Genomic DNA, 21,295 nt, shown 5'->3' with positions numbered 1-21,295 from the left:
TAGCCTAGTGGAGTGGGGCGGGGTAGCCTAGTGGGGCGGCAGGTAGCCTAGTGGGGCGGCAGGTAGCCTAGTGGGGCGGGGGGGCGGGGTAGCCTAGTGGGGCGGCAGGTAGCCTAGTGGGGCGGCAGGTAGCCTAGTGGGGCGGGGGTAGCCTAGTGGGCGGGGGTAGCCTAGTGGGGAGGCGGGTAGCCTAGTGGGGCCTAGTGGGGCGGGGTAGCCTAGTGGGGCGGCAGGTAGCCTAGCCTGGGGCGGGGTAGCCTAGTGGGGCGGCAGGTAGCCTAGTGGGGCGGGGGTAGCCTAGTGGGGCGGGGTAGGGGGTAGCCTAGTGGGGCGGGGGGTAGCCTAGTGGGCGGCAGGTAGCCTAGTGGGGAGGCGGGTAGCCTAGTGGGGCGGCAGGTAGCCTAGTGGGGCGGCAGGTAGCCTAGTGGGGCGGCAGGTAGCCTAGTGGGGCGGCAGGTAGCCTAGTGGGGCGGCAGGTAGCCTAGTGGGGCGGGGGTAGGCGGGTAGCCTAGTGGGGGGCAGGCCTAGGGGGCGGCAGGTAGCCTAGTGGGGCGGCAGGTAGCCTAGTGGGGGCGGCAGGGTAGCCTAGTGGGGTGGCGGGTAGCCTAGTGGGGTGGCAGGTAGCCTAGTGGGGCGGCAGGTAGCCTGGGGGCGGGGCCTGTAGCCTAGTGGGGGGCGGCAGGTAGCCTAGTGGGGCGGCCTAGGGAGCGGGGGTAGCCTAGTGGGGGCGGCCTAGTGGGGCGGCAGGTAGCCTAGTGGGGCGGCAGGTAGCCTAGTGTGGGCGGCAGGTAGCCTAGTGGGGCGGCAGGTAGCCTAGTGGGGCGGGGGTAGCCTAGTGGGGCGGCGGGTAGCCTAGTGGGGCGGGGGTAGCCTAGTGGGTGGGGCGGGTAGCCTGTGGGGCGGGGGTAGCCTAGTGGGCGGCAGGTAGCCTAGTGGGGAGGCGGGTAGCCTAGTGGGGCGGCAGGTAGCCTAGTGGGGCGGGGGGTAGCCTAGTGGGGCGGGGGTAGCCTAGTGGGCGGCAGGTAGCCTAGTGGGGAGGCGGGTAGCCTAGTGGGGCGGCAGGTAGCCTAGTGGGGCGGCAGCCTAGTAGCCTAGTGGTGCGGGGGTAGCCTAGTGGGGCGGGGTAGCCTAGTGGGCGGCAGGTAGCCTAGTGGGGCGGCAGGTAGCCTAGTGGGGGCGGCAGGTAGCCTAGTGTGGCGCCTAGTGGGGCGGCAGGTAGCCTAGTAGGGCCTAGTGGGGCGGGCGGCAGGTAGCCTAGTGGGGCGGGGTAGCCTAGTGGGGAGGCGGGTAGCCTAGTGGGGCGGGGGTAGCCTACTGGGCGGCAGGTAGCCTAGTGGGGAGGCGGGTAGCCTAGTGGGGCGGCAGGTAGCCTAGTGGGGCGGGGGTAGCCTAGTGGGGCGGGGGGGCGGCAGGTAGCCTAGTGGGCGGCAGGTAGCCTAGTGGGGAGGCGGGGCCTAGTGGGGCGGCAGGTAGCCTAGTGGGGCGGCAGGTAGCCTAGTGGTGCGGGGGTAGCCTAGTGGGGCGGGGTAGCCTAGTGGGGCGGGGGTAGCCTAGTGGGGCGGGGGGTAGCCTAGTGGGCGGCAGGTAGCCTAGTGGTGGGCGGCAGTGGGGGGCGGCAGCCTAGCCTAGCCTGTGGGGCGGCAGGTAGCCTAGTGGGGCGGCAGGTAGCCTGAGTGGGGCGGCAGGTAGCCTAGTGGGGCGGCGGGTAGCCTAGTGGGGCGGCAGGTAGCCTAGTGGGGCGGCAGGTAGCCTAGTGGGGCGGCAGGTAGCCTAGTGGGGCGGCAGGTAGCCTAGTGGGGCGGCAGGTAGCCTAGTGGGGCGGCAGGTAGCCTAGTGGTTAAGACTGTTGGTCCAGTAACACAAAGGTTTCTGGTTTGAATCCCAGAACAGACTAGGTGAAAAATGTGTCCTTGAGAAAGGCACTTAATCATACGTGTTCTTGACAATTTGAAAGGAAAGTAGGCAAAAACATACCAGTGCTCTGTATACTAAGTCCATTCTTCTTTTAACTGTGCTCTAGTAAGCTCACAATAAGGCTATTATCTCTATACAGATGAAGGATCTTAATTTGAGCCAGTTTGCTACAGCAGGAAAATAATTCTGCGGCGTCAGGAAATCTAAATGATTGTGTGGATTATACAGTAGTTAGTGGACATGTTTTGTAGGGGTTGATAAATATTTTGTTTATATTTTATATATTTTATTTATAAATCAGGTCCATTCTCTTCAGTCAAGCTAGCAGTCTCTCTGCCGTCTCTCTGGGCCAATACTGAGATAGACTGATGCAACTAGTCTTACCCGATCAGTGGTCAGTATTAGGTCAGTATTAGGACAGTATTAGATGAGGACAGTATGAGGTCAGTATGAGGTCAGTATGAGGTCAGTATGAGGTCAGTATGAGGTCAGTATGAGGACAGTATGAGGTTGATATGAGGTTAGTATGAGGTCAGTATGAGGACAGTATGAGGTCAGTATGAGGTCAGTATGAGGTCAGTGTGAGGTCAATATGAGGTCAGTATGAGGTCAGTATGAGGACAGTATGAGGTCAGTATGAGGTCAGTATGAGGTTAGTATGAGGTCAGTATTAGGACAGTATGAGGTCAATATGAGGTCAGTATTAGGTCAGTATGAGGTCAGTATGAGGACAGTATGAGGTCAATATGAGGTCAGTATTAGTTTATTCTTCAAGCTTTAAAACCTCAGGGTTGGGTGTCAGGAGTGTGTGGGAATTGACTTGAATTTTTATGGAATTGATCCCAAACCTTTGTGTGTGTGTGTGTGTGTGTGTGTGTGTGTGTGTGTGTGTGTGTGTGTGTGTGTGTGTGTGTGTGTGTGTGTGTGTGTGTGTGTGTGTGTGTGTGTGTGTGTGTGAGCCAGGCTAGCGTGAACTCTCTGCTAGACTAATTCAAGGTGTGGACCCTGGGAGAGACTCAGGGAGGTTGATAACGTATTGTTAACAGAAAGGTTCCCAGGACTAATCAGCCATCTTTATGTTCTTTAATACCAACCCGGGGGCAAACAGGAAGAAATCCAACATTGTAACATTTTACCCACTTCTCTTTGTAAACTCTTAAGATTGAAAAAAATATATATATATAAATATATATAAATATATAAGAGATGTCATCCCTGATAAAGTGATACCATTAATACATGTATGGAAACTGGGGACGTTGCAGAGTGTAAATATGTGGAAACTGGGGGCGTTGCAGAGTGTAAATGTGTGGAAACTGGGGGCGTTGCAGAGTGTAAATGTGTGGAAACTGGGGGCGTTGCAGAGTGTAAATATGTGGAAACTGGGGGCGTTGCAGAGTGTAAATGTGTGGAAACTGGGGGCGTTGCAGAGTGTAAATGTGTGGAAACTGGGGGCGTTGCAGAGTGTAAATGTGTGGAAACTGGGGGCGTTGCAGAGTGTAAATGTGTGGAAACTGGGAGCGTTGCAGAGTGTAAATGTGTGGAAACTGGGGGCGTTGCAGAGTGTAAATGTGTGGAAACTGGGGGCGTTGCAGAGTGTAAATGTGTGGAAACTGGGGGCGTTGCAAAAATGGGGGGGGGCGTTGCAGAGTGTAAATGTGTGGAAACTGGGGGCGTTGCAGAGTGTAAATGTGTGGAAAAATGTGTGGAAACTGGGGGCGTTGCAGAGTGTAAATGTGTGGAAACTGGGGGCGTTGCAGAGTGTAAATGTGTGGAAACTGGGGACGTTGCAGAGTGTAAATGTGTGGAAACTGGGGGCGTTGCAGAGTGTAAATGTGTGGTATTTGACCCTGCTCCTCATTGTTTCTGTCTGTGTGTGTAACTAACAGCTCCCAAAATAGGTTCTCTCTCATTGAAAAGGCTTTGTGCTGTATTTCCTTGCTTACTGAGTTCCCATGGTTAGTTTGTATGGCTGGTGCTAACACAGTACTACATCTATGGACGATTCATATGATATGTTACGAATCCCAATGACACATTTTTTTTTGTGTGTGTGTGTGTGTGCTTAGAAATGAATCTCTTCTGAGAAGGAAATATAACATAACATTCTTCTTGTCTGCTTATTTAACACGTGAGAGTAAGCTTAGAAACAATCCTAATAAAAATAATATTATTAAAGAATGACCTGTTGGACTTGTTTTCTAAGTGCTTTCAGACTTTGGCCGCTCGCGTGCTTTCGTGTCAGTAGATACCTCAACCAGGAGAGGGGAGGGGGGGAGGGGGGTGAGGAATACCGGAGATTTGAATTACATACTAAAACATTAAAAACAGTTGTTCCCCTTCTTTCTGTAACCTTGTTTCATAGGGAATAACGGAGACATGGTTTCAATCATCATTAAGGACTCTTAAGGAGGCTTCTGGCTGCACTCTATATGAGTTCTGGGTCCTAGTGGACCACAGCCGGTCCTGGTCTGGCTATACTACAGAACAGATCCTGGGCTGTTAGCACAGTAGAATGACAGTAGTGCTCTATATGAGTTCTGGGTCCTAGTGGACATACCCACAGCCGGCGATAGTCTGCCTATAATATGGATTCTGTGCTGTAACACAGTAGTAAGCTAGCCTACTCTGAAGTCCCTGTGTGAGGACAGTTCCTACTGTGTGAGGACAGTTCCTACTGTGTGAGGACAGTTCCTACTGTGTGAGAACAGTTCCTACTGTGTGAGGACAGTTCCTACTGTGTGAGGACAGTTCCTACTGTGTGAGGACAGTTCCTACTGTGTGAGGACAGTTCCTACTGTGTGAGGACAGTTCCTACTGTGTGAGGACAGTTCCTACTGTGTGAGGACAGTTCCTACTGTGTGAGAACAGTTCCTACTGTGTGAGGACAGTTCCTACTGTGTGAGGACAGTTCCTACTGTGTGAGGACAGTTCCTACTGTGTGAGGACAGTTCCTACTGTGTGAGGACAGTTCCTACTGTGTGAGGACAGTTCCTAATGTGAGAGGACAGTTCCTACTACCCACTGTTCCTAGGCCGTCATTGAAAATAAGGATTTGTTATTAACTGACTTGCCTAGTTAAATAAAGGTAAAATACAAATAAATTAACAAGTAAAGTTCCTGCTTAGGTCTTCATTTTCAGGAAAAAGCCTTACTTGGACTTGTTTCAAAGTGTGTGTTTTTTTCCCATGACAGCTTGCCAACGTTAGAAACTGCTGAGACGATCCACATACAGATCCACAGACAGATCCACAGACAGATCCACAGACAGATCCACAGACAGATCCACAGACAGAACCACAGGGTGATGTGACAGCGACGACCACCTGTTCTCACTAATAACGATGAAGATGAGGATCCTGGGGCCAGAGAGGTTCTGTGTTCTGCTGGGTGTGTCCCTCCAACTGCTGCTGTTGCTACCAGACACCTCCTCTACCGCTGCAACCTGGAGCCAGAGTGGACCCCGCCTGCAACTCTCACACACAGGTATCTCATATCCGCTCCTTTTTTTACTCTGAGGAGCTCTGGTCCTTGGTGTACTGGGGAGCTCTGGTCCTTGGTGTACTGGGGAGCTCTGGTCCTTGGTGTACTGGGGAGCTCTGGTCCTTGGTGTACTGGGGAGCTCTGGTCCTTGGTGTACTGTGGAGCTCTGGTCCTTGGTGTACTGAGGAACTCTGGTCCTTGGTGTACTGGGGAGCTCTGGTCCTTGGTGTACTGGGGAGCTCTGGTCCTTGGTGTACTGGGGAGCTCTGGTCCTTGGTGTACTGGGGAGCTCTGGTCCTTGGTGTACTGGGGAGCTCTGGTCCTTGGTGTACTGTGGAGCTCTGGTCCTTGGTGTACTGAGGAACTCTGGTCCTTGGTGTACTGGGGAGCTCTGGTCCTTGGTGTACTGGGGAGCTCTGGTCCTTGGTGTACTGGGGAGCTCTGGTCCTTGGTGTACTGTGGAGCTCTGGTCCTTGGTGTACTGAGGAGCTCTGGTCCTTGGTGTCCTGAGGAACTCTGGTCCTTGGTGTACTGGGGAGCTCTGGTCCTTGGTGTACTGGGGAGCTCTGGTCCTTGGTGTACTGGGGAGCTCTGGTCCTTGGTGTACTGGGGAGCTCTGGTCTTTGGTGTACTGGGGAGCTCTGGTCCTTGGTGTACTGGGGAGCTCTGGTCCTTGGTGTACTGGGGAGCTCTGGTCCTTGGTGTACTGGAGAGCTCTGGTCCTTGGTGTACTGGGGAGCTCTGGTCCTTGGTGTACTGGGGAGCTCTGGTCCTTGGTGTACTGGGGAGCTCTGGTCCTTGGTGTACTGGGGAGCTCTGGTCCTTGGTGTACTGTGGAGCTCTGGTCCTTGGTGTACTGAGGAACTCTGGTCCTTGGTGTACTGGGGAGCTCTGGTCCTTGGTGTACTGGGGAGCTCTGGTCCTTGGTGTACTGGGGAGCTCTGGTCCTTGGTGTACTGTGGAGCTCTGGTCCTTGGTGTACTGAGGAGCTCTGGTCCTTGGTGTCCTGAGGAACTCTGGTCCTTGGTGTACTGGGGAGCTCTGGTCCTTGGTGTAGGGGAGCTCTGGTCCTTGGTGTACTGGGGAGCTCTGGTCCTTGGTGTACTGGGGAGCTCTGGTCTTTGGTGTACTGGGGAGCTCTGGTCCTTGGTGTACTGGGGAGCTCTGGTCCTTGGTGTACTGGGGAGCTCTGGTCCTTGGTGTACTGGGGAGCTCTGGTCCTTGGTGTACTGGGGAGCTCTGGTCCTTGGTGTACTGGGGAGCTCTGGTCCTTGGTGTACTGGGGAGCTCTGGTCCTTGGTGTACTGGGGAGCTCTGGTCCTGGTGTACTGGGGAGCTCTGGTCCTTGGTGTACTGAGGAACTCTGGTCCTTGGTGTACTGGGGAGCTCTGGTCCTTGGTGTACTGGGGAGCTCTGGTCCTTGGTGTACTGGGGAGCTCTGGTCCTTGGTGTACTGGGGAGCTCTGGTCCTTGGTGTACTGGGGAGCTCTGGTCCTTGGTGTACTGGGGAGCTCTGGTCCTTGGTGTACTGGGGAGCTCTGGTCCTTGGTGTACTGGGGAGCTCTGGTCCTTGGTGTACTGTGGAGCTCTGGTCCTTGGTGTACTGAGGAACTCTGGTCCTTGGTGTACTGGGGAGCTCTGGTCCTTGGTGTACTGTGGAGCTCTGGTCCTTGGTGTACTGGGGAGCTCTGGTCCTTGGTGTACTGGGGAGCTCTGGTCCTTGGTGTACTGGGGAGCTCTGGTCCTTGGTGTACTGGGGAGCTCTGGTCCTTGGTGTACTGGGGAGCTCTGGTCCTTGGTGTACTGGGGAGCTCTGGTCCTTGGTGTACTGGGGAGCTCTGGTCCTTGGTGTACTGGGGAGCTCTGGTCCTTGGTGTACTGGGGAGCTCTGGTCCTTGGTGTACTGGGGAGCTCTGGTCCTTGGTGTACTGTGGAGCTCTGGTCCTTGGTGTACTGGGGAGCTCTGGTCCTTGGTGTACTGGGGAACTCTGGTCCTTGGTGTACTGGGGAGCTCTGGTCCTTGGTGTACTGGGGAGCTCTGGTCCTTGGTGTACTGGGGAACTCTGGTCCTTGGTGTACTGGGGAACTCTGGTCCTTGGTGTACTGGGGAGCTCTGGTCCTTGGTGTACTGGGGAGCTCTGGTCCTTGGTGTACTGGGGAGCTCTGGTCCTTGGTGTACTGGGGAGCTCTGGTCCTTGGTGTACTGGGGAGCTCTGGTCCTTGGTGTACTGGGAAACTCTGGTCCTTGGTGTACTGGGGAGCTCTGGTCCTTGGTGTACTGGGGAGCTCTGGTCCTTGAAACTGCAACACTGCTGGTTTTCAATATGGCTTTCTAATTAGGGAATAAGGACTGATAGGGAAGTGGGACTGATAGTGAAGAGGGACTGATAGTGAATAGCGACTGATAGTGAAGGGGGACTGATAGTGAATAGGGACTGATAGTGAAGGGGAACTGATAGTGAAGTGGGACTGATAGTGACATGGGACTGATAGTGAAGTGGGACCGATAGTGACATGGGACTGATAGTGAAGTGGGACTGATAGTGACATGGGACTGATAGTGAAGTGGGACCGATAGTGACATGGGACTGATAGTGACATGGGACTGATAGTGAAGAGGGACTGATAGTGAATAGGGACCGATAGTGAATAGGGACTGATAGTGAAGAGAGAGTGATAGTGAAGAGAGACTGATAGGGAAGTGGGACTGATAGTGAAGAGGGACTGATAGTGAATAGGGACCGATAGTGAATAGGGACTGATAGTGAAGAGAGACTGATAGGGAAGTGGGACTGATAGTGAAGAGGGACTGATAGTGAATTATTTTTATAATGTTTGTATTTGTGTTTGTGTTTGTGTTTGTATTTGTGTTTGTGTTTGTATTTGTGTTTGTGTTTGTGTTTGTGTTTGTGTTTGTATTTGTGTTTGTGTTTGTGTTTTGTGTTTGTGTTTGTATTTGTATTTGTATTTGTATTTGTGTTTGTATTTGTATTTGTGTTTGTGTTTGTGTTTGTATTTGTGTTTGTGTTTGTGTTTGTATTTGTGTTTGTGTTTGTATTTGTATTTGTGTTTGTATTTGTATTTGTGTTTGTATTTGTATTTGTGTTTGTATTTGTATTTGTGTTTGTATTTGTGTTTGTGTTTGTATTTGTGTTTGTGTTTGTATTTGTGTTTGTGTTTGTGTTTTGTGTTTGTATTTGTGTTTGTATTTGTGTCCCCACTAGCTGCTGACAAAGGGTCCAGCAGAATTAAGGCAGTTATACATTGTAAAAACATTACAATACATTCACAACAGATTTCACAACAGATTAAGTGTGTGCCCTCAGGCCTCTACTCTACTACCACATATCTACAACACACTGAGTGTGTGCCCTCAGGCCTCTACTCTACTACCACATAACTATAATGTGTGTGTGTGTATAGTGCGTATGTTATAGCGTGTGTGTGTATACATGTGTCTATGTTTGTGTTGCTTCACAGTCTCGGCTGTTCCATAAGTTTTTTAAATTCTGTTTGTTTAAATATAATTTTACTTCTTGCATCAGTTACTTGATGTGGAATAGAGTTCCATGTAGTCATGGATCTATGTAGTACTGTGGAATGGAGTTCCATGTAGTCATGGATCTATGTAGTACTGTGGAATGGAGTTCCATGTAGTCATGGATCTATGTAGTACTGTGGAATGGAGTTCCATGTAGTCATGGCTCTATGTAGTGCTGTGGACCTCTCATAGTCTGTTCTGGACTTGGGGACTGTGAAGAGACCTCTGGTGGCATGTCTTGTTGGGTATGCATGTTATTAATGTACCCATCTGTGTACATCCAACGGCCAGCCGTGCTGCTTTGTTCTGAGCCAATTGCAATTTTCCTAAATCCCTCTTTGTGGCACCTGACCACAGAACAGAACTGTAGTCCAGGTACCTGTATTTTGTTGGAGAGGCTTCCATTAAAGAAAATCCTCTGTGTTCTGTTAGACAGGTAACTCTTTATCCACAATATATCCACAATATAGCAGTATCACGTTTAGGTAAGACCCAGATGCAGACAGTGTAAAAGTAACAAGGGTTTATTACCAGCACACGGGCAAGCAAGCGACAGGTCAAGACAGGCAGGGGTCCATAATCCAGAAAGGGTGTAAAGGGTCCAGAACGGCGGGCAGTCTCAGGGTCAGGGGTCAATAATCCAGAACGGGTGTAAAGGGTCCAGAAAACGGCGGGCAGTCTCAGGGTCAGGGGTCAATAATCCAGAACGGTGGGGTAACGTACAAAATGGCAGGCAGTCTCATGGTCAGGGCAGGTAGAACGGTCAAAACCGGGAAGGACTGGAAAACAGGAGCAAGAAACAGACAGGAGCAGGAAAACAAACGCTGGTCGGTTTTACGAACAAAACAAACTGGCAACAGACAAACAGAGAACACAGGTATAAATACACAGGGGATAATGGGGGAATATGGGTGACACCTGGAGGGGGGTGGAGACAAGCACAAAGACAGGTGAAACAGATCAGGGTATGACAAGCAGGGGTTTGTAAAGCCATAACACAGACATTTCTTTTCTTCCAGCAACATACTATGATTGATAATATAAAGGCCTGAAATCTGAAATCTTAACCAAAAACAGTGGTGTTGTCGTTGTCTTGCTGTACAGCCAGGTTCTCTCCAGGTTTTATAGCCCAGATCCTCAGACAGACAGTAGCAGAATGGGGGGAGAACAGAAGAAACTACTGACTCATAGTAGAGGAAGGAAAGAGGGGATATGGTCTGTTCGGCACAACAGAGGATTTGTACTGTAGGGGCCAGGAGATTTAGTAGGTTGCGTGTTTAAAAATAGGCATGTTCATGTTAATATCTATGCATTCACAATCTATTACGTAGAGCAGGGCTCTTCAACTGGCGGCCCCATGTGCCAAAGTTGGCCAATGATTGATTTTATTTGGCCCACCCGAGTTTTCAAAAAGCAAAAACATTATTTTCACTGTAAAATCTCTAGGCAATCAGCTCCAAGTCATTTTTAACTTAGGATATATGTTCCCAAAGTATTACGACATAAATCGATAAACATACAGCATTGTCGGATCCAAGTGTAATCAAGGTATGAAATTATTGTCTAATACTGTATCCTTTGGGCTTCTAGTGGTCACTAGTCTACTAATTATTTGTAAATATATTCCGGCCCCCTGACCATGTGCTCAAGGGAAAAAAACGTCCCACGGACATAGAGACTTAAACTATGACCCTGAGTTTTCCTGGTTGTGTCATACAGTCATTAAGATAGATAAATCATCATGTGCTTTTACTTGCACAGTTTCATGTTCATCTGTCAAGCTGTGTGGTATAATCTCCCCCTGGTGGGTTGTCTGCTTGTCGGGACAGTAAGGTATTAGTATGATACCTGCTAGGAAAACAAGTTTCCCCTCTCCCTCGCTAATCAGTAACATCTGTGTGTCTAACAGGCCTGCCTCTCTGTGTGTCTCACAGGCCTGCCTCTCTCCTCTCCATCTCTAATCAGTAACATCTGTGTGTCTGACAGACCTGCCTCTCTGTGTGTCTCACAGGCCTGCCTCTCTCCTCTCCATCTCTAATCAGTAACATCTGTGTGTCTGACAGACCTGCCTCTCTGTGTGTCTCACAGGCCTGCCTCTCTCCTCTCCATCTCTAATCAGTAACATCTGTGTGTCTGACAGACCTGCCTCTCTGTGTGTCTCACAGGCCTGCCTCTCTGTGTGTCTGACAGGCCTGCCTCTCTCCTCTCCAGCTCTAATCAGTAACATCTGTGTGTCTGACAGACCTGCCTCTCTGTGTGTCTGACAGGCCTGCCTCTCTGTGTGTCTGACAGGCCTGCCTCTCTGTGTGTCTGACAGGCCTGCCTCTCTGTGTGTCTGACAGGCCTGCCTCTCTCCTCTCCATCTCTAATCAGTAACATCTGTGTGTCTGACAGACCTGCCTCTCTGTGTGTCTGACAGGCCTGCCTCTCTGTGTGTCTGACAGGCCTGCCTCTCTCCTCTCCATCTCTAATCAGTAACATCTGTGTGTCTGACAGACCTGCCTCTCTGTGTGTCTCACAGGCCTGCCTCTCTCCTCTCCATCTCTAATCAGTAACATCTGTGTGTCTGACAGACCTGCCTCTCTGTGTGTCTCACAGGCCTGCCTCTCTCCTCTCCAGCTCTAATCAGTAACATCTGTGTGTCTGACAGACCTGCCTCTCTGTGTGTCTGACAGGCCTGCCTCTCTGTGTGTCTGACAGGCCTGCCTCTCTGTGTGTCTGACAGGCCTGCCTCTCTGTGTGTCTGACAGGCCTGCCTCTCTGTGTGTCTGACAGATCTGCCTCTCTGTGTGTCTGACAGGCCTGCATCTCTGACGAACTATAATTCTAGCCCCAGGGATGATGGGATGTCTGTGTGTGTGTGTTTGGCCTTCCTGTCAGAAGTAGATAGCGAAAAGCGGTCGGAGGGTCAGAGGGCTGGAGGATAACACCCTGTCAGTGTGTGTGTGTGTGTGTGTGTGTGTGTGTGTGTGTGTGTGTGTGTGTGTGTGTGTGTGTATGTGTGTGTGTGTGTGTGTGTGTGTGTGTGTGTGTGTGTGTGTGTGTGTGTGTGTGTGTGTGTGTGTGTGTGATAACACCCTGTCAGCTCCCTCCTCCCTCAGGATGCGTGGTCTAGGCTGGGTTCCTGAGGTCACTCTCTGGGGTTAGCTCTGACATCCAGATAGTTAGACAGAGAGGGCTCTGGGGATCGATGCTCCTCCCTGTGTGTCAGAGGGAGGGGGGGAGGGAGGGAGGGAGGGCTCTGGGGATTGATGCTCCTCCCTGTGTGTCAGAGGGAGGGAGGGAGGGAGGGAGGTAGGGAGGGAGGTAGGGAGGGAGGAAGGGAGGTAGGGAGGGAGGGAGGGAGGGAGGGAGGGAGGGAGGGCAGGAGGGAGGGAGGGAGGGGGAGGGCTCTGGGGATTGATGCTCCTCCCTGTGTGTCAGAGGGAGGGAGGGAGGGAGGGAGGGAGGGAGGGAGGGAGGGAGGGAGGGAGGGAGGGAGGGAGGGAGGGAGGGAGGGAGGGAGGGAGGGAGATATGACCATATTAGAGACACATATTTCCCTCAGATTACACAGATCCACAAAGAATTCGAAAAAAACAAATCCAATTTGGATAAACTCCCATATCTACTGGGTGAAATACCACAGTGTGCCACCACCACAGCAAGATGTGTGACCTGTTGCCACAAGAAAAGGTCAACCAGTGAAGAACAAACACCATTGTAAATACAAACTATATTTAGATAACACTGTATACAGACATAATATGACATTTGTAACGTCTTTATTCTTATGGAACTTTTGGAAGTGTAATGTTTACTGTTCATTTTTTGTTTATTTATTTTTGCTTATGTTTATGTTCTATGTTTATATTACTGCTGGGGCGGCAGGTAGCCTAGTGGTTAGAGTGTAGAGGCAGGTAGCCTAGTGGTTAGAGTGTAGAGGGGGCAGGTAGCCTAGTGGTTAGAGTGTAGAGGGGGCAGGTAGCCTAGTGGTTAGAGTGGTTAGAGGGGGCAGGTAGCCTAGTGGTTAGAGTGTAGAGGGGGTGGTTAGGGTAGCCTAGTGGTTAGAGTGTAGAGGAGGCAGGTAGCCTAGTGGTTAGAGTGTAGAGGGCGGCAGGTAGCCTAGTGGTTAGAGTGTAGAGGGGGCAGGTAGCCTAGTGGTTAGAGTGTAGAGGGGGCAGGGTAGCCTAGTGGGTTGTAGAGGGGGCAGTGCCTAGTGGTTAGAGAGGGGGGCAGGCAGGGTTAGAGCCCTAGTGGTTAGAGTGTAGAGGGGGCAGGTAGCCTAGTGGTTAGAGTGTAGAGGTGGAAGGGTAGTCTAGTGGTTAGAGTGTAGAGGCGGCAGGGTAGTCTAGTGGTTAGAGTGTAGAGGCGGAAGGGTAGACTAGTGGTTAGAGTGTAGAGGTGGCAGGGTAGACTAGTGGTTAGAGTGTAGAGGTGGCAGGGTAGACTAGTGGTTAGAGTGTAGAGGGGGCAGGTAGCCTAGTGGTTAGAGTGTAGAGGGGGCAGGTAGCCTAGTGGTTAGAGTGTAGAGGAGGCAGGTAGACTAGTGGTTAGAGTGTAGAGGCGGCAGGTAGCCTAGTGGTTAGAGTGTAGAGGGGGCAGGTAGCCTAGTGGTTAGAGTGTAGGGGCGGCAGGGTAGCCTAGTGGTTAGAGTGTAGAGGCGGCAGGGTAGCCTAGTGGTTAGAGTGTAGAGGCGGCAGGGTAGCCTAGTGGTTAGAGTGTAGAGGCGGCAGGGTAGCCTAGTGGTTAGAGTGTAGAGGCGGCAGGGTAGCCTAGTGGTTAGAGAGTAGAGGCGGCAGGGTAGCCTAGTGGTTAGAGTGTAGAGGCGGCAGGGTAGCCTAGTGGTTAGAGTGGTGGACAAGAACCGGAAGGTTGCAAGTTCAAACCCCTGAGCTGACAAGGTACAAATCTGTCGTTCTGCCCCCTGAACAGGCAGTTAACCCACTGTTCCTAGGCCGTCATTGAAAATAAGAATTTGTTCTTAACTGACTTGCCTAGTAAAATAAAGGTAAAATAAAAAATGTTAACATATGATTCCCAGGCCAAAAAAGACCCCTGAGGTAAATTGATTTGATACAGAGAGGATGGGTCATATATCCCAGAAAGCCTGAGGGCTCCTCTGACACCAGATGATGAAACAATGTTTTCTGTCTAACCATATTTCTCTTTGGGGGGGTCATTTAAACTGTGGTGAACTCATTTGAGTTATAAAAGTGAAGCAAACGATTAAACAGTTCTCTTTCATCGCATGGCAGTGCATTGTGGGGTGTTTGTGCGTGAGAAGAGGCGGTGGGGGGAAAGAGAGGGAGTCGTCGCAGGGCACAATGCAACTCCATTAATGTAATGTGTTGTTGTTAAAGCCAAACACTGAGAACAATAGAGTCATTTAGATCGACACCTGATGAAACATGTGACCGGAGCCAATCGTAGCACAGCTGAGACACTATAGAGAGAGACCTCGTACAGAACTGACTACTTCCTGCGTCTGGCACCATATTGACGGTTCTGTGTGGTTTTTTTCTCCTAATGTGCAACACGAAGAATGTGTGTTTGACTGATGTAGGAGCCCGGGTACGTGCAGTCTAGCTGTGGTATATTGAGCAGAGGCTATCGGAGGTTTATGTGTGTGTGTGTGTGTGTGTGGGTGTGTGTGTGTGAGTGTGTGTGTGTGTGTATGTTCGTGCGTGTGTGTGTGTGTGTGTGTGTGTGTGAGGTAGTGTGTGTGTGAGGTAGTGTGTGTGTGAGGTAGTGTGTGTGTGAGGTAGTGTTTGAGTGTGTGTGTGCGTGTGTATGTTCGTGCGTGTGTGTGTGTGAGGTAGTGTGTGTGTTCGTGCGTGTGTGTGTGAGGTAGTGTGTGTGAGGTAGTGTGTGTGTGTGTGAGGTAGTGTGTGTGTGTGAGGTAGTGTGTGTGTGAGAGGTAGTGTCTGTGTGAGGTAGAGTGTGTGTGAGGTAGTGTGTGTGTGTGAGGTAGAGTGTGTGTGAGGTAGTGTGTGTGTGAGGTAGTGTGTGTGTGAGGTAGTGTGTGAGTGTGTGTGTGTGAGGTAGTGTGTGTGTTTGTGCAAGTGTGTGTGAGGTAGTGTGTGTGTGTGAGGTAGTGTGTGTGTGTGTGAGGTAGTGTGTGTGTGAGAGGTAGTGTGTGTGTGAGGTAGTGTGTGTGTGTGTGTGTGTGTGAGGTAGTGTGTGTGTGAGGTAGTGTGTGTGTGAGGTAGTGTGTCTGTGAGGTAGTGTGTGTGTGAGGTAGTGTGTGTGTGAGGTAGTGTGTGTTTGAGCAGAGGCTGTCGTAAGTGCAGCTGTCAAAAGGAGGAAGAATGAAGTTCACACACATCAGCTTTGTGTTGTTGGTCAGAGACAGGGAGACATGAGGTCTGTGTTGTTGGTCAGAGACATGAGGTCTGTGTTGTTGGTCAGAGACAGGGAGACATGAGGTCTGTGTTGTTGGTCAGAGACAGGGAGACATGAGGTTTGTGTTGTTGGTCAGAGACAGGGAGACATGAGGTTTGTGTTGTTGGTCAGAGACAGGGAGACATGAGGTCTGTGTTGTTGGTCAGAGACATGAGGTTTGTGTTGTTGGTCAGAGACATGAGGTCTGTGTTGTTGGTCAGAGACAGGGAGACATGAGGTCTGTGTTGTTGGTCAGAGACAGGGAGACATGAGGTTTGTGTTGTTGGTCAGAGACATGAGGTCTGTGTTGTTGCTCAGAGACAGGGAGACATGAGGTTTGTGTTGTTGGTCAGAGACAGGGAGACATGAGGTCTGTGTTGCTGGTCAGAGACATGAGGTTTGTGTTGTTGGTCAGTTGAGTTGGTCAGAGACATGGGAGGTCTGTGTTGTTGGTCAGAGACAGGGAGACATGAGGTCTGTGTTGTTGGTCAGAGACAGGGAGACATGAGGTTTGTGTTGTTGGTCAGAGACAGGGAGACATGAGGTTTGTGTTGTTGGTCAGAGACATGAGGTCTGTGTTGTTGGTCAGAGACAGGGAGACATGAGGTTTGTGTTGTTGGTCAGAGACAGGGAGACATGAGGTCTGTGTTGTTGGTCAGAGACATGAGGTCTGTGTTGTTGGTCAGAGACATGGAGACATGAGGTCTGTGTTGTTGGTCAGAGACAGGGAGACATGAGGTTTGTGTTGTTGGTCAGAGACAGGGAGACATGAGGTCTGTGTTGTTGGTCAGAGACATGAGGTTTGTGTTGTTGGTCAGAGACATGAGGTCTGTGTTGTTGGTCAGAGACAGGGAGACATGAGGTTTGTTGTTGGTCAGAGACAGTTGTTGGTCAGAGACAGGGAGACATGACATCTGTGTTGTTGGTCAGAGACATGAGGTTTGTGTTGTTGGTCAGAGACATGAGGTCTGTGTTGTTGGTCAGAGACAGGGAGACATGAGGTCTGTGTTGTTGGTCAGAGACATGAGGTTTGTGTTGTTGGTCAGAGACATGAGGTCTGTGTTGTTGGTCAGAGACACGAGGTTTGTGTTGTTGGTCAGAGACATGAGGTCTGTGTTGTTGGTCAGAGACAGGGAGACATAAGGTCTGTGTTGTTGGTCAGAGACAGGGAGACATGACGTCTGTGTTGTTGGTCAGAGACATGAGGTTTGTGTTGTTGGTCAGAGACATGAGGTCTGTGTTGTTGGTCAGAGACAGGGAGACATGAGGTCTGTGTTGTTGGTCAGAGACAGGGAGACATGAGGTCTGTGTTGTTGGTCAGAGACATGAGGTCTGTGTTGTTGGTCAGAGACAGGGAGACATGAGGTCTGTGTTGTTGGTCAGAGACAGGGAGACATGAGGTCATTGTCCTCCACAGGCCTGTTTACATTGGTCCTAATCCACATTTAAGTCAACCCTCCCCATCAAAAACACAAAAAATTGAGAATTTCAGTTGAAAAGGTTGCTGTACAATTCATGTTAATGTCTATATGTCAGCAGGGTTTCTGACTTCAGAGGTTAACTTAAAAAAACAGAGGAATTGAAGCCCACTCAGAGAGACTAAAAACATCTGTCGTAATAATGATATTTTATCGGTTACACTGCTGACAGTACACACATACTTTTACTAACTTACTTTAACACACACACACACACACACACACACACACACACACACACACACACACACATGTTGTTGCGTGGTGAAACAACCATTCAGTGCTCATATCATTCACAAGGATCTGGTTTCAAACTCTTTTGTCTGGAAGGACTTAGAGTAAAACTATGAATGTTTGATGAACTGATGAACCCAGTTCACATATAACGTACCGGGGACCTACTCAACTATCAGAGACTCTGACAGAGCCTTTTTCCCTGACAACGTAATCCTGGTTAACCCAGAACTAAAGTCTTGTGTAACTGGTCAGATAGTCCATTAAGTTCTGAGACCATAACTGGTCAGATAGTCCATTAAGTTCTGAGACCATAACTGGTCAGATAGTCCATTAAGTTCTGAGACCATAACTGGTCAGATAGTCCATTAAGTTCTGAGACCATAACTGGTCAGATAGTCCATTAAGTTCTGAGACCATAACTGGTCAGATAGTCCATTAAGTTCTGAGACCATAACTGGTCAGATAGTCCATTAAGTTCTGAGACCATAACTGGTCAGATAGTCCATTAAGTTCTGAGACCATAACTGGTCAGATAGTCCATTAAGTTCTGAGACCATAACTGGTCAGATAGTCCATTAAGTTCTGAGACCATACGCGATAAGAGATAGAACGAGGATCGGAAACAGGAACAGTTCCACCATCTCCATTTACGGGAAAGTCTGTGGGCCAAATTGTTTCCATCCCCTACCAAAAATATCAAAAAGATGCTAACACCTTTTTGTCCAAGTAACCAGTGGCAAAAACTCAAGCACAGGAACTAATGCTTTTTGTCATCTGCTGCATCCCGTAGTATCAGATCTACGGTACCATTTAATGTATCTAGTCTGTCCACCAGAGATTACTGACAACGTAACACCGGGAAGGGAAAAAAAACTTGGTGCCTTTGCATTTGTGGTATGTGTCCGTGTCGGTCAGTGCCCCCTGACCCCTGACCTCTGCGTCACCGCGGTAACGAGGTGAGGCAGATAAGAGCAAGGGCTGACACAGAGAGCAATGCTGAGCTGTAGGTCAGCGGAGCGAATGAACCTGTCAGAGAACAGAGAGGAAGCAGATGGGTGAAGGCTGTGTGTGTGTGTGTGTGTGTGTGTGTGTTGTGTGTTTGTGTGTGTGTGTGTGTGTGTGTGTGTGTGTGTGTGTGTGTGTGTGTGTGTGTGTGTGTGTGTGTGTGTGTGTGTGTGTGTGTGTGTGTGTGAGGAAGGGGGTGGTAGAGGGGTTGTGGTGAAGAATGCTGCTAATTAGATGTGGATGTCTTGGGGTTGTTTGGACAGATGTAGGAAAGCTGTGGCTTCCAAACAGATCTGAACAGACACCGACCTTCTTCCTCCTCTCTCCTCTTCCTCCCCTTTTCCCCCTCTCTCCTCTTCCTCCCTCTCTCCTCTTCCTCCCCTCTTCCCCCTCTATCCTCTTCTAATCCTTCCCTTCCCCTCTCTTCATCCTCTCTTTATCTTTTCTTCTGTCCTCGCTCTGTTTCTTCTCCGCCCCTCTTCATCCAATCCATTCCACTCTTAGACCAGACCACTGGTCTGAATACCTAAAGACTTGATGTAACTCTCAGATAGATTAGAGATAGCAGACAATGGTAAATGATGGTGAGTGACGGTGAGTGACGGTGAGTGACGGTAGTGATGGTAAGTGATGGTGAATGATGGTCGTAATGGTAAATTATTCTAGTGATGGTGAGTGATGGTGGGGATGGTAGAGATAGTGAGTGATGTTAATGAGTGAGATGGTGAGAATGGTGAGAATATCTGTGTTGGATCAGGGGGAGTGTTCTGGGTTGGCTGACACTACTCCTACCTCTGTCTCTCTGTCTCTCTCTCTCTCTCTTTCTTCTGGGGGAGTTTGGTTTTAAGACACACACACACCATCATCGTCTGACACCTGAGTATTAACCACAGAACCTTACCTCTCTTTTCCACTCAAACAATCTCTCAAAGTTGTTCCTCCAAGACACAACAGCAGTACTACAAAACTGTCTCTGAATGAACCGGGGGAAATAACCATTATCATGGAATTATTATGTCATTCATTCCACTGTGATACTTCTTGGAAAACACATTTCCTCTAGAGGAGAGAGTAACTATTTTGAAGCGAATGTGTGTTTGAGGAGGAGAGAGAGAGAGACAGAGAGAGAGAGAGAGAGAGAGAGAGAGAGAGGGAGAGAGAGAGAAGGGGAGAGAGCAAGGGGGGTAGGGAAAGAGAGACAGAGAGAGACAGAGACAGAGAGAGAGAGAGAGGGAGACAGAGAGAGAGACAGAGAGAGACAGAGAGAGACAGAGAGAGACAGAGAGAGAGACAAAGAGAGAAAGAGAGAGAGACAGATAGAGAGAGAATGTTGTAATTACCGTACAACAGACCATGTATTCACCCTGCACACCCTAATTGACAACCAAACAAACCAAAACAAAGGCAAAGTCTTCTCATGCTTTGTTGATTTCAAAAAAGCTTTTGACTCAATTTGTGATGAGGGTCTACTATACAAATTGATGGATAGTGGTGTTGGGGGTAAAACATACGACATTCTAAAATCCATGTACACAAACAACAAGTGTGTGGTTAAAATTGGCAAAAGACACACACATTTCTTCCCACAGGGCCGTGGGGTGAGACAGGGATGCAGCTTAAGCCTCACCATATATACATATATATTCACATATTGGCTCTGCCACTAGAAAAGTCTGCAGCACCCGGCCTCACCTTACTAGATTCTGAAGTCAAATGTCTACTGATGATCTGGTGCTTCTGTCACCAACAAAGGAGGGCCTACAGCAGCACCTAGATCTTCTACACAGATTCTGCCAGACCTGGGCACTGACAGTAAATTTCAGTAAGACCAAAATAATGGTGTTCCAAAAAAAGGTCCAGTTGCCAGGACCACAAATACAAATTCCATCTAGACACTGTTGCCCTAGAGCACACAAAACTATACATACCTTGGCCTAAACATCAGCACCACAGGTAACTTCCACAGAGCTGTGAACCAACTGAGAGACAAGGCAATATGGGCCTTATATGTCATCAAAAGGAACATAAAATTCAACATACCAATTAGGATCTGTCTAAAAATACTTGAATCAGTCATAGAGCCCATTGCCCTTTATGGTTGTGAGGTCTGGGGTCCGCTCACCAACCAAGATTTCACAAAATGGGACAAACACTAAATTGAGACTCTGCATGCAGAATTCTGCAAAAATATCCTCTGTGTACAACGTAGAACACCAAATAATGCATGCAGAGCAGAATTAGGCCGATACCCGCTAATTATCAAAATCCAGAAAAGAGCCGTTAAATTCTACAACCACCTAAAATGAAGCGATTCCCAAACCTTCCATAACAAAGCCATCACCTACAGAGAGATGAACCCGGAGAAGAGTCCCCTAAGCAAGCTGGTCCTGGAGCTCTGTTCACAAACACAAACACACCCTACAGAGCCCCAGGACAGCAACACAATTAGACCCCAGCAAATCATGAGAAAACAAAAAGATAATTACTTGACAAATTGGAAAGAATTAACAAAAAAACAGAGCAAACTAGAATGCTATTTGGCCCTACACAGAGAGTACACAGCGGCAGAATACCTGACCACTGTGACTGACCCAAACTTAAGGAAAGCTTTGACTATGTACAGACTCAGTGAGCATAGCCTTGCTATTGAGAAAGGCCGCCGTAGGCAGACATGGCTCTCAAGAGAAGACAGGCTATGTGCTCACTGCCCACAAAATGAGGTGGAAACTGAGCTGCACTTCCTAAACTCCTGTCCAAAGTATGACCATATTAGAGATACATATTTCCCTCAGATTACACAGATCCACAAAGAATTTGAAAACGAACCCAATTTTGATAAACTCCCATATCTACTGGGTGAAATACCACAGTGTGCCATCACAGCAGCAAGATTTGTGACCTGTGGCCACAAGAAAAGGGCAACCAGTGAAGAACAAACACCAATGTAAATACAAACTATATTTATGCTTATTTATTTTCCCTTGTGTACTTTAACCATTGTACATTGTTACAACACTGTATATATACTTAATATGACATTTGTAATGTCTTTATTCTTTTGAAACTTCTGTGAGTGTAATGTTTACTGTTCATTTTTATTGTTTATTTCACTTTTGTATATTATCTACCTCACTTGCTTTGGCAATGTTAACACATGTTTCCCATGCCAATAAAGCCCCTTGAATTGAATTGAGAGAGAGACAGAGAGAGACAGAGAGTCAGAGAGAGATGGAGAGTCAGAGAGAGACAGAGAGACAGAGAGAGACAGCCAGAG

At 49.2% G+C, this 21,295-nt stretch overlaps 1 protein-coding gene across 1 annotated transcript in view; it reads left to right on the top strand.

Annotated features, from left to right (window-relative positions):
• Positions 1–21,295, top strand: part of LOC112254091 (semaphorin-3D) — a 136,021-nt gene that overhangs the window by 37,388 nt on the left and 77,338 nt on the right. The window contains exon 2 of the mRNA XM_042329784.1: positions 5,110–5,400. Coding sequence (XP_042185718.1) covers positions 5,259–5,400 — 142 coding nt within the window. The 5' untranslated portion in view covers positions 5,110–5,258. The remainder of the gene's footprint in view (positions 1–5,109; positions 5,401–21,295) is intronic.

Source organism: Oncorhynchus tshawytscha, linkage group LG02, assembly GCF_018296145.1.
Source record: "Oncorhynchus tshawytscha isolate Ot180627B linkage group LG02, Otsh_v2.0, whole genome shotgun sequence".
In the NCBI taxonomy this organism is placed as follows: Eukaryota; Metazoa; Chordata; class Actinopteri; order Salmoniformes; family Salmonidae; genus Oncorhynchus; species Oncorhynchus tshawytscha.
The sequence above is the reverse complement of the archived record's forward strand: the minus strand, read 5'-3'. Positions and strand labels throughout refer to the sequence as shown.